The sequence below is a fragment of the Crocodylus porosus genome, unplaced genomic scaffold, assembly GCF_001723895.1.
Source record: "Crocodylus porosus isolate Cpor-Errol unplaced genomic scaffold, CroPor_comp1, whole genome shotgun sequence".
Taxonomy (NCBI): Eukaryota; Metazoa; Chordata; order Crocodylia; family Crocodylidae; genus Crocodylus; species Crocodylus porosus.
Window position 1 is genome coordinate 147011840 of NW_017728906.1, and position 13220 is coordinate 147025059.

At 39.9% G+C, this 13220-nt stretch overlaps 1 protein-coding gene across 1 annotated transcript in view; it reads right to left on the bottom strand.

The window, feature by feature from the left end:
• VWA8 (von Willebrand factor A domain containing 8) overlaps positions 1 to 13220 on the bottom strand; it is a 305200-nt gene that overhangs the window by 206544 nt on the left and 85436 nt on the right. The window contains exons 10-14 of the mRNA XM_019528508.1: positions 12369 to 12500; positions 10498 to 10632; positions 10325 to 10402; positions 4885 to 5045; positions 2001 to 2114 (exon numbers count right to left, since the gene is read on the bottom strand). Coding sequence (XP_019384053.1) covers positions 2001 to 2114; positions 4885 to 5045; positions 10325 to 10402; positions 10498 to 10632; positions 12369 to 12500 — 620 coding nt within the window. The remainder of the gene's footprint in view (positions 1 to 2000; positions 2115 to 4884; positions 5046 to 10324; positions 10403 to 10497; positions 10633 to 12368; positions 12501 to 13220) is intronic.

Consider the following 13220-nt stretch of genomic DNA (forward strand, 5'->3'; position numbering starts at 1 on the left):
TCCACCACCACCCTCTGAGTACGACCCTTGAGCCAATCTGCAATCCATCTGACTGTGTAGGCATCAATGCCACAGTCACCTAGTTTTTTAATGAGGATGGGGTGGGAGACGGTGTCAAAGGCCTTGCTGAAGTCTAGAAAAACTACCTCCATGGCAACACCTGCATCCACTGCCTTTGTGACCTGATCATAAAAGGCAATCAGGTTGGTCTGACATGATCTGCCCCTAATGAAACTGTACTGGTTGCCCTTGAGCATCATCCCTGAAGCCGGCCCATCACAGATGTGCTCCTTGAGGAACTTCTCAAAGAGTTTCCCTAGGATTGAGGTAAGACTGACAGGCCTATAGTTGCCCGGGTCCTCTCTCTTCCCTTTTTTGAAGATGGGGACCACGTTAGCTATCTTCCAATCATCTGGCACCTGGCCCGAGCTCCATGAGTGCTCATAAAGCCGTGCCAAGGGCCCTGCAATAACCCTGCAATAATAGACGTATTTTTTTCTGTCATTTCTGACTATTTCTACGATGGGATATTTTATTGCTTCTGCTTTTAACTGACAAGCTAAGAGGATATAATCATTGCCTAGTGTAAGGGGGGTCAAAATATGGGCTGCAAGCCGCAAGACCCACCAAGTACTTTCATCTTGCCTGCAGTGCCCACCAACAAATTGTGTGCCGCCCAGCCCTTCCACCCACGAGAGTGGAAGTGAAGTGTCCATGTGTACACAAACCCCAAACATACCCTATTGCATCTCACTCCCACCTTTGTGGGCAGAGCTGCCAGCAGACAGCTTCCAGGCAGGGCTGCTGCTGAGGCTGCTGCAGCCCCTGGGGACCTGTTCCACTTCCCCAGTCTCCTGCTGGCTCCAGGCAGCAGGTAGGGAAGCAGCAGGGGCAGGGCTGCAGATGGGCAGGTGCGTGGCACTGGGGCTGGCAGCAGCACGAAGCCTGCACCCAGGCTGGCAGTGGAAGCACGGAGCTCAGGTGGGTAGCATGTGGGTGTAAGGAAGGGTGCGGGGTGTGGGGACCTCTCCACACACACTCTCCCCTTGGCATACAGTCCGAGCACACGGTGGCGGCAGCAGCAGGCAGGGCATGGCTCTGGCCAGCATGGCACATCGTGGCAAGGGGTGCAGCCTCCCCTGGGCTGTCTGTACAACCAGCACTCCCCTCATGCGCCAGGCATGGGAAGGAAGCCCCAGGTGCTGGAGCCGACTGCCTTCCCCACCAGGACTGCGCAGCAGGGGAGGGAAGTCCCAGGCACCTTTCCCTGGGGGGGCAGGGAAGGCAGCCAGCTCCAGCACCTGGGGCTTCCCTCCTGTGCCTGGTGAGTGCAGGGAGAACTGGTGATACAGACGGCCCACTGGAGGCTGCACCCCTTGCCATAATGTGTGGTGCTGGCCGGAGCCATGCCCCGAGTCCTCCACCCTCCCTCACACCCCACAAACCCCACACACTGACACCCTGCCCACAACCCCCCCACATATATACACTCCCTAATGTACCCACTGCTCCCCACACACAGCCACACCTCCCGTCATAAGCCCCCCACACACCTTACCATACACACACGCACTAAGATGGCAACTTCCCACCACAAAGGAGTATTTCCGGGGGGGCAAGGAGAGAGATTTCCAGTGGCAAAGGTCAGGGGTTAGGGGTGGGACTTTCGGTCCCAAAATGGGGACAAGGGGGTGGGGCAACTGTCAAGGGGCAGGGCTACCCATGTGGCCCTCAACAGCTCACCAAAATTAGTTAAGCAGCCCTCCACCCAAAATAATTGTCCACCCTGGTCTAATGCTACAAAATACTTTATGAGGACACTGGAATGTAAAACATATTCTATTATGAATTACATGGCATTATACTGTAATTTTAAATGTATATATTTAAAAATGTAGAACACTGGAAAAATCAGACATTAAAAAAGAATTCTGAACTCTTCACTAACTGAAAAATGCACAGAGTTCATGAAATATTATGTTTGGTATCTGACAAATTACCTTTCCTGAAGTTTCTCATCTGAGAGGTGCAAATCTTCTTTTAACTGTTGATACCTGTCTTCTCGTAGTAACCTGGTGCCATCATACAGAGTTAATTCTCTGTCATGGATTAGCCTGTTTGGGAACAGAAAATAAAACAAGTCTAGTATTTAATTGCCTTTTCTAAGTTTTCTCAATGCATGTTATTTTAAAAAGGTGCTTCAGCCAAGAAGTCTTAACTGTACTGCCCAAGTTATTAACAAAAATAAAGATTAATAAGTTTCAGCAAATGACCTTGTAACAAGAAGAAAGGCCAGTCAAACTGTCTACCTAAGGAAAGAGTTTAAAATATGGTTCAGTAACTACAGTACATAATACCACGTTGACAGAATAACTATTTTTCACAGATGGACAAACCTTACTAGAGACCATACATGAAAAAACTTTCCCTATCACTATTATAGCTACATAAATGGCACAAAATTAGAAATATTCTTCCTACTGACAGCACCATAGCATTGTTTTGTTACCAGAAGCCAGACACTTTATAGCTGCTTTCATAGAATGCAGATTCTATAAAACAGAAGAACAAAACAGAAGTAAAGGCATGAAAAATGGGCTTGTGTTATTTCTTCTCCTGCCTTTTTTCCAGTTTATGAAGGACCCATGAAAGGCTACTGCAGCTTTAAAGGTGGGATTCTCCTTATGTTTATAAAAGGGACTATACATGAGTAGCCAGTCCATGGCATGCATACCACAAATGGCATGGGTTGCCTCTGTGTGGCACGTGGCAGATCAGGGCAGGAGCAGGAACACAACAGCAGGTAGAACAGGGAGCAGAAAAAAGAGCAACAGATTGGACAGCAGAAGCGGATTGGTGTGGCACTCAAGCACAATGAAGGGCTTTTCCTGTGGCAAGCCTGCCAAAAAGGTTGGCCCCAATGAACTATATGACACAGTTACCTACAACAGCAAGGGACCACACCTGATACCCCAAAAGATCCTACCCAATCCCATGCTGCTAAGATTTCATATGAGAATCTGAGATCTTGTCTACCTTGATGATTCTTTGGATAAAAGAAAACTAGTATGACAATACAAGTAACAAGGAAGTGAAAGCTAGTAGGGAGAGAGGAAATTATATTTTATTTAGACAATTGTTTTTGTTAGCACCCATTTAACTAAGTAACCTGAAAAAAAAGTTCTTTTTGTTAAGGAACCAATTTACTATACCCTTCTGAGTCATCCAATAAAAAATGGCAACACAAAATTTGACGTTCCTGTTTTTTTTCCAGAAAAAGAACAGAGCAATTCCAATACAATTTAGAAATTAAAAAAAATGAAAAGAAAAAATACTTTCAGATTTTCATACTACAAGTCATAAAAAAGCTAAAAGAAGACAAGCCAATTGCTTTGCTTAAGCAGGTTACTTCAATAAAGCTTAAAAAAAAGTTAAAAGAAATTCAGGGAACATTTTTTATTTTTTAATCAAACTACTGTAAAACTGGCCAGAAGTTATTCTGAACTATTATCTACATAATTACATATTATTGTAAAAATGCAGTTTGAAAATAAGGCAACCTAGCTACACATAATGCACAGAACAGACCAGAAGAGAAAATTAGGGTCTCAGAAAGCTCTGAAGCTAACTGAACTTTGTCTTGGGAATAAAACACATAAGCATAACAATGAAGGTCTTCAAAGAACTGAGGAAATGTACATTCAAAGTGATATTTTTACTTATTCAACATAAGAACTGTTATTCCTACACTAGCTACTACCAACACTGTGTTATGGGCTAGATTCTGATACCTTCATTTATCCTGAGTAGCTACTTACTCCACAAGTACTTCTAAGATAAAGGTACTATTCAATATAAGCATACATTTCAGAATCTGGCCCTATATTCTTTTATTTACTTACTAAAAGCACAGTTGACATTATTATACAAGATTTTTAGGCATTTTTAGTAAAATGATTAAAGAAATTTTAAGTAATGTCTAGAAAGCATTCTGTAGAGTGAGTATAATTTTCTTTTTAACAAGATGCACGCAACAAAGGTAATTAACATAATAAATGTTCACATCTGTCATTTAGAAGCTACATGCAGTTTTTACGACTTCTGTACTAATTTCCATTATCAAAGCACAGTACAAACACTAACTCATTAATTTTTAGGCTACATTAACTTTCACTAGGTTAAAACCTAGCACATCTTTCAATTCACATAGAAAAGCTGCATGAACTAAGAGTTGATTTACACAACAGACTTCTGACTTCCTTCTACTCTCAAATACTTAAGGACCTAAACATTGCATGTTCTGTAAACACACATTACAATATTTGCAACACTATTCTTTAATTTGCACAGTTGTGCATCTAGTAGCAAGACAAAAGTTTCTCAGGCTATGCATTCAAGTGCATGGTCTCAGGGATGAAAAAGGCTATGTGCATAATGGGGGTACACACTTATGCAAACTTAATGTATAATCAACACTTGTTAAGCACTGCTGTAATCTTAGATGCCCTGAAATGACTAGCTCCCAACATCTTCAAAGCTTCTAATAATTAGCTCTTTACCAGCTGCTTCCTCTTTAGCATTCTGGCATTGTTAATACAATTAGTTACAAATACTTTAGCTAGCAGTTAACTGGAATACTATTAGCTTATAAACCAGAGAGTGGGACAGAAAAATGCTATGCTCTTAAGCAGCTTACGTGTTCAATGAATATGAAGATAACAGGAGTTTGTTACATTTGAAGCAGTAGGCAATAAATTGGAACTGGAGATACATTATAATCTTGAGCAAATTATGCACTTATCAGAATTCATATATGTGCAGTACACAGTATGTACTCAGTAAACAAGTCCCAAACACCCACCTTACTACCACGTTTATACTGACCTTTGTAAAACAGCTAAGCTGCCAGAGTTGACACGATGAATACCATCAAGAACAACAAGCTTCCCTTCCAGGGCAGCAGTTACAAGTGGAGATGGTCTCCAAGCAGTGTCTCCATTAGGCAGAGTATACCTTTGCTGCAGCAAATCTCGAGCTGTCATATCCTATGAGCAGCAATCAAAAGAATACATTCAAGCTATATTTTAGTCATGCATCAGTTCTCAATTTCAAAAAGTGTATTTCTCAAGAAGCATGGACCCAAAGGGGTCTGGACATGAAATCTCTGATTCTCTCCTTGAGAACTGTTAGATTTACATACATACTTTAAAATAACCTTATGCACACATTTTAAACTTACTAACACAGACTTTTCAAAACCAGAACAGAAGATAACTTTTTAAAAGAACTTCTAAATGTTTTTTTCCCCCTTCTAGGTAAAAAGACTTCATTTAAGAAGCAGAAAGTTCCTGTACAGCAGGGGGCAGCAGTTTTCACACAGCATAAATCGAACTCACTCAATTGACAAGCAAGACTAAAACAACATTTTACATACATCATTAAAACAGATCCAGATTTCAGTGACATAAAACACTGGTAAAGTATTGCAATTCTAATGACAGAATCCACTTTGGTGGCAGACCCCCCACACCTAGGCATTAAAACACCTAAAACTCTGGCTGCCGGCATTACTTTTGTTCTATTTTTATGACATGCATATAAAATGTATAAACATTCCTGGGACAACGGAATGACAAGGACCAAAACCCCCAACCTTCCCCATTCTTGGAGTGCTTGCTAGCCACTAGACCACAGAATTACCCTCCCCTTGCTTGTTCTGTTTCTGGCCCCATGGCTGATACACTCTTGGCTGTCTCGTGGCCCAGGAGTGAAAGGTGCTTCCACCGCAGTCTTCTCTATAACATGGTGGTTAGAGAGCTTTCCTCAAATGTGGAACTGTGACTTTGAATCACCTTAGGCTGAGGAGGTGTTAAAACCTCAGGTCTTCCACTTCCTGGGTGACTACTCTAATCACAGGCTGTTAGGCAAGAGGTGGGAACCAACACCAGTACCACAGAACTGAATGCAAGTCATACAAGGTAAGTATAGTAGAGGCACACCAAACAGATCAGATCTCTCTGGACTTGGCACTTTCCCAGAAACAACATAGGTACAGTGGAGTTTAGGCAACACACTGCCTAGGTGATCAAGCTGGATCACCTCTAAGTTTACGCAAAACCCAAATGGAAGAATCTACTCAAGTCTTCAGGCAAATACTGAGGTGCTGTTTAACCAGAGGCAAATACTGAGTTTGATTTCTGGCGCAGGGCCAATCTGGATAGCCCTTTGGAATTTAAATATAACCCTAAACCTAAAAATGGGGTGGGGGGGAACACGGAGGGAGTCTAACAGTCCACAGAAAAGATAAAACATCCCCCAAATAAAATACAGTTTTGTTTCAATACAACTCACTCCATCCCTACACAGGATATAATTTTACAGACAAAAAACAACAGTAGTCCAGGATGTGTATCTGCCACTACACATATGCTTTGGTTGTTCCCTTGCAGGGGGCTCTAACTGAAGCCTAGAAGGAAACCATAGTGAGCACCATGTGGCCTAAAAGATTAATTCTGTTCTGCTTTTCAAATGCAGAGGAGAATCTACCCAGTGCAGAGCTCAGCAACTCGGGCTGTTTACATCTGGCCAAAAATCAGGTGGGAAAAAATATCTGTTATTGCGGTTAAAGTTTTGCACATATTCTTCTTAGAACTATAAACTCTTTGAACTTTTAAGAATAAAAATAGAACAAATTATGTCATGTAGCCTGAATCATTTCCTCTTTCTGCATTTCCTTAAATGCCTTAAAATAACAGGACAAAGTCTGGTTCCTTCAATACTTCCACAACTGTGTAGCTTAAAAGTCTCACCTTCAGATCCATAGAAAAAGCACATCTTTTTACTGTTGCCATCAGAATGTTTTACTGTTGTAATTGTATTTTTTTTCATTTTATTACTAAATTGTTCAGGCTAAATACAGAACTTTTATAACATTTTTATTTAGACTAAAGAAAAACAAATGCTTCTCTACCTATGAGTTGCCATTTATTTCAGAAATTCCTTATGTATATTCTGGTAATAAATGTACATATTAGAATGCACTATTTTCACATGGAATTAAATTAAAATTCATTTTATACTATGCACTTCTTTTGGAATGAAATTAACAATGAATGGTATGATTTAACTATGCTGAAACTAATGCTGGAAACTCAAAAGAACAGAAAGCATTACAAAAATAAAATTAAAATTTGCATCATACTTCAAATGACTCAAGTTGGACTTAATCAAATAATGGGAAATGAACAATTCTTTCATTACCACTTTTTTCAATTATTCAATATCTGTAGAGGGTTACAATTGTTTTTTGTAGGGGGCAGCAAAGGTTACAATTGTTTTTTGTAGGGGCCGGCAAGTTGTGTTCCCTGCTAAGTGGGCAGGGAGTGCACAGCGGGCACGGGGCTCCTTGGGTAAGGGCAGCGGGGCAAAGAGCCCCAAGCCAACAGCGGGCAGACAACATCTGCTCTTGACCCGCTTAAGCTCTGCTCCATTTAAAAGTGTTCCCATACTTAAAAACTGTGGTGGTGGTTCATTCGACAAGCTTTAATTTAAGCACCCCTGCTGCCATTTTTAAGCAGTGGGATGCTGATACATGTAATGCAGAAGGCTGTTGGATTGTGCCAACATGATTATGTACCACCACTTGATTTTCACTTGAACTCATTCAAAAGAAGAGATCTTAAAATGATCCTGGGGTATTCTCTGATTGTCTACAGACTGAACATCTGAGACTGAGGGGAGTTTTACCCACTGGTTTTTAAGGACATATTAAGATTATGAGAAAATTACAAGAGGTATGCTGTAAAAACCAGGAAGGCAGAATTTTCATATTCCTTGTTCTAAAAGCCTATTTCACAGACTGAAATGTATGGGGATACACATTGACAGAAATCAAAGCTGTACGATGAGAAATTTCCTGTTGCCATTTCCTATCCCGCAAATCTGGGTATTAGATAATGACAAAACATTTATGTTTTGGAACACTGAGTTGAATATCTCACTGAGTTGGAAAAGAAGGTAACTGAGAAAGCATGTGCTAGACAAAACAGGACAAACATACATTTTAACTACTTTAAAAGAGGAGTGAAAGAGCACCTATTTTAGACCATATAGGAGCTATTACAAACTATTTATTCATTCTGAAAAACCCAGTAGTGATGCAGATAAGATAAATTGCTCTAACTTTGATCCTGCACTAAGCAAGGTGAAAGATGGAGCAGTTGTGTTACTTTTGCATCCCTACAGAATCATATGGTATCCTTTGATATTTAAGCAATTGTTATGTATTGATTGCTATATCCTCTAAGAAGATACCAATTAAGGATTAGCAATTCTTCCACATAAATTGCTATCGTGTTCTCCATGCTGAAGTTCCACAAGCTTTGCCCTCATGAATGAGCATGCCAGGTTTCTGTTTCAGAGAAGGGCTTCCAAGAGCTACTTTTATATGTATTTGTATAATAAATCCTCTAAATTACATAATACTCTCAAATACTAACCTACTTGAGAATACACAGACTTTTTGGACGCAATAATATATTTCTCTATTACAACAAAGCAAACATTCTTTTCTGAATTACTGTTTATAATATAAGACCTGCTGGCAATATTTTAGCACTTTAAAGAGAGTTGTTATTTGTAGAATAGAATTAAGAGAGCTCTGTCTTTTCATATATCTCTTACTTAAAAGGAAAATTTAAATCAGGTGCCACTGAAACTTTTCTTTTCCTCTCCAAACCCTACGTGGCAGCTCTGACCCTGCTCTTCAGGAAACTCAAGAAGGATCACAACGTGATCTGGGACAAATAAGCATGAAGCTCATTTGGGCCCTGGGAAAGGGAGAAAAAACTGCTCCCAGACTGAAAGGGGACAAAGAATAGGCCTCCAGGTTCACTATTGTTTAGCATCTTGCAGTCAGCTGCAAACTTGGGCATTCTGCACTGTAGGAAAAAGGACGAGAAAGAAAATCAACAGGGATAAAGGAAGGAGGAAAGCTAAATAGGGGAAAAAGAACTGGGACAAGGTACTGTATGGTCTTCAGCAAGAAGATATATCAGCAGGGATCCTGGTTTTCTCTGAGAAAAAGCCCCCAATTTTCAGATATAAAAAATAACCCCAAATCCACATTTTTCATGATTAAAATGAAACACCACTCTATATAATATTAGGTAAGTAGCCCTACATGTATGTAGATAGCTATATATAGATATTACCCCATATATATCTATATACAGCTATCTACATACATACATATATAGGATATCTATCTCTCTATATATGGGGTGATATCTATATATAACTATCTACATACATACATACATACATATATAGATAGATAAATATATACGGGAAAGGGAGAATATATATATCTATATATATATATATACATATGGGGTGATATGTATATATATGGGGTGATATCTATATATAGCTATCTACACACATGTAGGGCTACTTACCTAATACAGCATAACAGGTGCTATGTTATATCCTAGGAAATATATATACTAGATGACCTTGTGAGGTCCTTTCCAGCCCTATGATCCTATGATGTGGTTTGATGATGCCTTTAGAGTATAGTTTTGTTCTTGTTGTTACAATACTGCTTAGCTAGAGCTGTTCTTTCATAAGGGTAACATAGACATACAAGCAAGAATATTTATACACACACACAAAGACATCATCAAACAAAACATCATAGGATCATAAGAAAATAAGGCTGGAAAGGACCTCACAAAGTCATCTAGTCCAGTCATCTGCTCAAGACAGAATCAGTCCTCACTAAAGCCACCCCAGCCAAGTGTCTGTCTGATCTGCTTTTGCAAGTTTCCCAAGATGGAGACTGTACAATTTCTCTAGGTAGCCTGTTTAAAAAATACTTGACCACCCTCATAGTCAGAAAGTTCCTCCTAATTTCCTGCCTAAATTTCCCCTGTTGCAGCTTGAGGTTGGTTGCTCTTAATCCTGTCCCCTACAGAGAAAAGCCCACTCCCCATCCTCTCTATAACCAGCCTTCAGGTGTTTGACGACTGTTAACAAATCCCACTCAGTCTTCTCATCTCCAAATTAAATAACCCTACTTCTTTCACAGTCTTTCCTCATAGATCTCGTCTCCCAGGACCTTGCTCATTGTTGTTGCTCTGTGCTGGACTCTTTCCAAACTGCTGTTCATGTCCTTAAAGTGCAGGGTCCAACACTGGACACAATACCCCAGGCAAGACCTACTAATCTTACAGCTCTTTGCATCTTTCCCTAAATCTAATTTATGCAATCTGTGATTTATGCAATATTTCAGACAATATTATAGATACGCCAGTTCACTTACCTGATACAGCATGATAGGTTCTATGTTGTATCCTAGGATATCGGCAAATTCCTTAGCAATAACTGTTTTGCCACTGCCCTAGAAAGTTTTAAATAAATCAATAAGAAATAAATTATAAAAGGACTTAGAAATAAATTGGAAGAAAAGAAAAGAAAAAATATATAAATCCTTACTTTTCCTCCAATTAAACACATATCCTTAACCATATGCGACTGCATCATTTCTGCCAGGAGCTGCTTATGACTGGATGTCTTTATAAAAGTATCTGATCCAGAATACAGGTTGAATGGTCTAGTTCCAGATGGAACCTACAAGCAATGAAAAAGGTAAAATTTGTACAAAAGGTTGCTGTAGACTCAGGGAGCAAATGTGATTATGTTTTGGCATTTTTCTGGTAGCTTCCATCTTCTGTTCTAAAAATCTAAACCTTGCACTAACCCCATCCCCAGGAGACTATAGTTTGTGGCTGTGAACAGTTCTCAGATGAAATCAGAATTAAATGAAAACCCACATAATGATGTCTGCTTTGCCTCTTCACAACTTGAAACAATAGCTCTGAGAGGTTATTCTAATTCATCTTAATGTAGGGTTAACTCTCTATGCCAAATATGAAACTTTAAATGTTGCCACTGTTATTACTTATTGTAGATAAGAGGAGTGAAAGAGAGAAGGAACAATTGTACTGTGCATATCTGAAAGACCACTTTAAACAGGTGTTTAGGACAGAGTTTTGAACTTGCGTTTCCTTCAATTTAACCCAAAAGCCCTACATTTTGTGGTTCTCTCTCTTCTAATACTAGTCACTGCTCCTTCTTCAAATTTTCTCCTCTCCCCAAAGAAGCTATTATTTCTTTAACCAGATCTGAATTTACCCTAGTGCCAAATTAAGCCAAAAATACAATGTTCTCCAATCAAATCCTCCCAGTTTCCACCCTCCTTTGACAGAAACCTCAATTTGCATATACTCTCACATGTATTTAAATTGGAGCTCATCCCTCCTTTCTACACATTCTGAGGTCCTGCCTCCCAAACACAAATATGATCTCTTCCTGCTTCCTACTATTTTATCTGTATCACAGACTCCCCAGTCTCACCCAAATCTGGCATCCATTGTTTCCTCCATAGGATGTTATTACACCACCTTACAAACTGTAAACTTCACTGAAGGAACCTCAATACTAATCAACTAACTAACTGCTCCATCTTCTATTTCAAAATCCAGGATGCACCTACACTTGCAAATAACACATACCAATAAACTCCGGTGTAGTTCAGGCTGGAGTCAGCTGCCCCCAGGTGCAGGGTTTGTGTGTGCGCCCAGCAGCAGTTAGAGCCGGGGCATAGAAGCCCCAGGCTGGCAGGGGAACCAAAGGAGTTAGCCCCAGGCTCCAGGTGGCAGCACTGGGGCTGGCTGGGGCACAAAGATGATACAGTGCAGGGCTAACTGACAAGCGGCCCCCATAATCTAGCACCCTTGTGCCCTTATTAGCCCCAGTCACCTTCTACACATGCATTTCAGTGCACTTAATAATTTCTCCATAGGACAGTACTTGTCCCAGACGGTACTATCCTACAGCAGAGCTAATTAATTTACTGCACCGTGATATGGACACACATGTAGATAGGGATGCTACACTGTGGAGCTAATTAGTCAGGTCCTCAGTAAAATCCACATGTAGATGCACCCCTGTGTGGAATAACACTGCCAGTACTGCTAGCTATTACATTTTATATGATGTGGTCGATAAAGAGGGAAAAAACCCTACTATTTTATTTCAAGATATAATGAAAGAACAACAAAACATAAAACAAAACAGAAATTATACACCTGCCTTGGTTGTTTGCATAGAAAGCCTTATTTTTCTGGATACTTTTCAGTTCTTAAATGACTTTCTACAATTTATTACCTGTTACTCTATAAGAAAAAGATATTCAAAGGGGCCCTACAGAAAGCTCAACACCCACAGTGAGTCTTGAAATATGGGTGAGACTTAATAGAATAAAATTAGTAATAACAATATGAAATAACTGGCTGAATAATCACCTGGAATGTCACTTCTTTTTCACCAATCTGGACAGTTACATCAGCCTGTAAGGTCTTGCTTCCTTGTACACTTTCCATTTTTGTAATACTACTGGGACACAAATGGCTTCCTGAATCCTTTAGTTCAAAACGCTGTAACATGAAGGAAAAAAAGAATTAATATTTAATACAGCTTAAGAACATAAGAAATGCCATCTGGGTCAGACCAATGGTCCATCTAGTCCAGTCTCCTGTCTCTGAGAGTGGAAAGAGGGATGCTATAGAAGGAGAGCAGTGAACAGGACAGATTCAGAGCAAATCTATCCCCTGTTCATTACTCTCCCTGGTATCCACTACTATGTGTTTAGATATGCCAGAGGAAACCATCTCCAGCCATTCTGTTCAATAGCTATTAATAGATCTATCATCCAACCGTGTATTTTTAAAATCGTTTCTTCTGAAAACAAGGCAGAAATGGATTCAATATTAATTCTTCCGACATTCAAAACCATCTTACTCTAAGAATGTTAATACCAGAAAAGTCCAAGTGTACATTTTAAACCAGTGGTATGAGAATATGTTTATTAAGTATTCTTTATTCAATGAACAGTTGGCTGTTTATCTTGAAAAAACAAATTAAGTCAATTAATGAGCTGCAACAACAGAAATCTGTGTATTAAAAAATGCCAGGGTTCTATTTTTCTGAATTGAGGTTCCTATGTGTGACATATTTTAGCTCCCTTTAAAAAAAACAGAATTAGATCTTCTTGTTACATAGTGGCTGTATGTCGCCCACTGTTCTTTTGTTGATTCTGTAGTCATAGTTTCATAGTTTGTAGGGTCGGAAGGGACCTGAGCAGATCATCTAGTCCG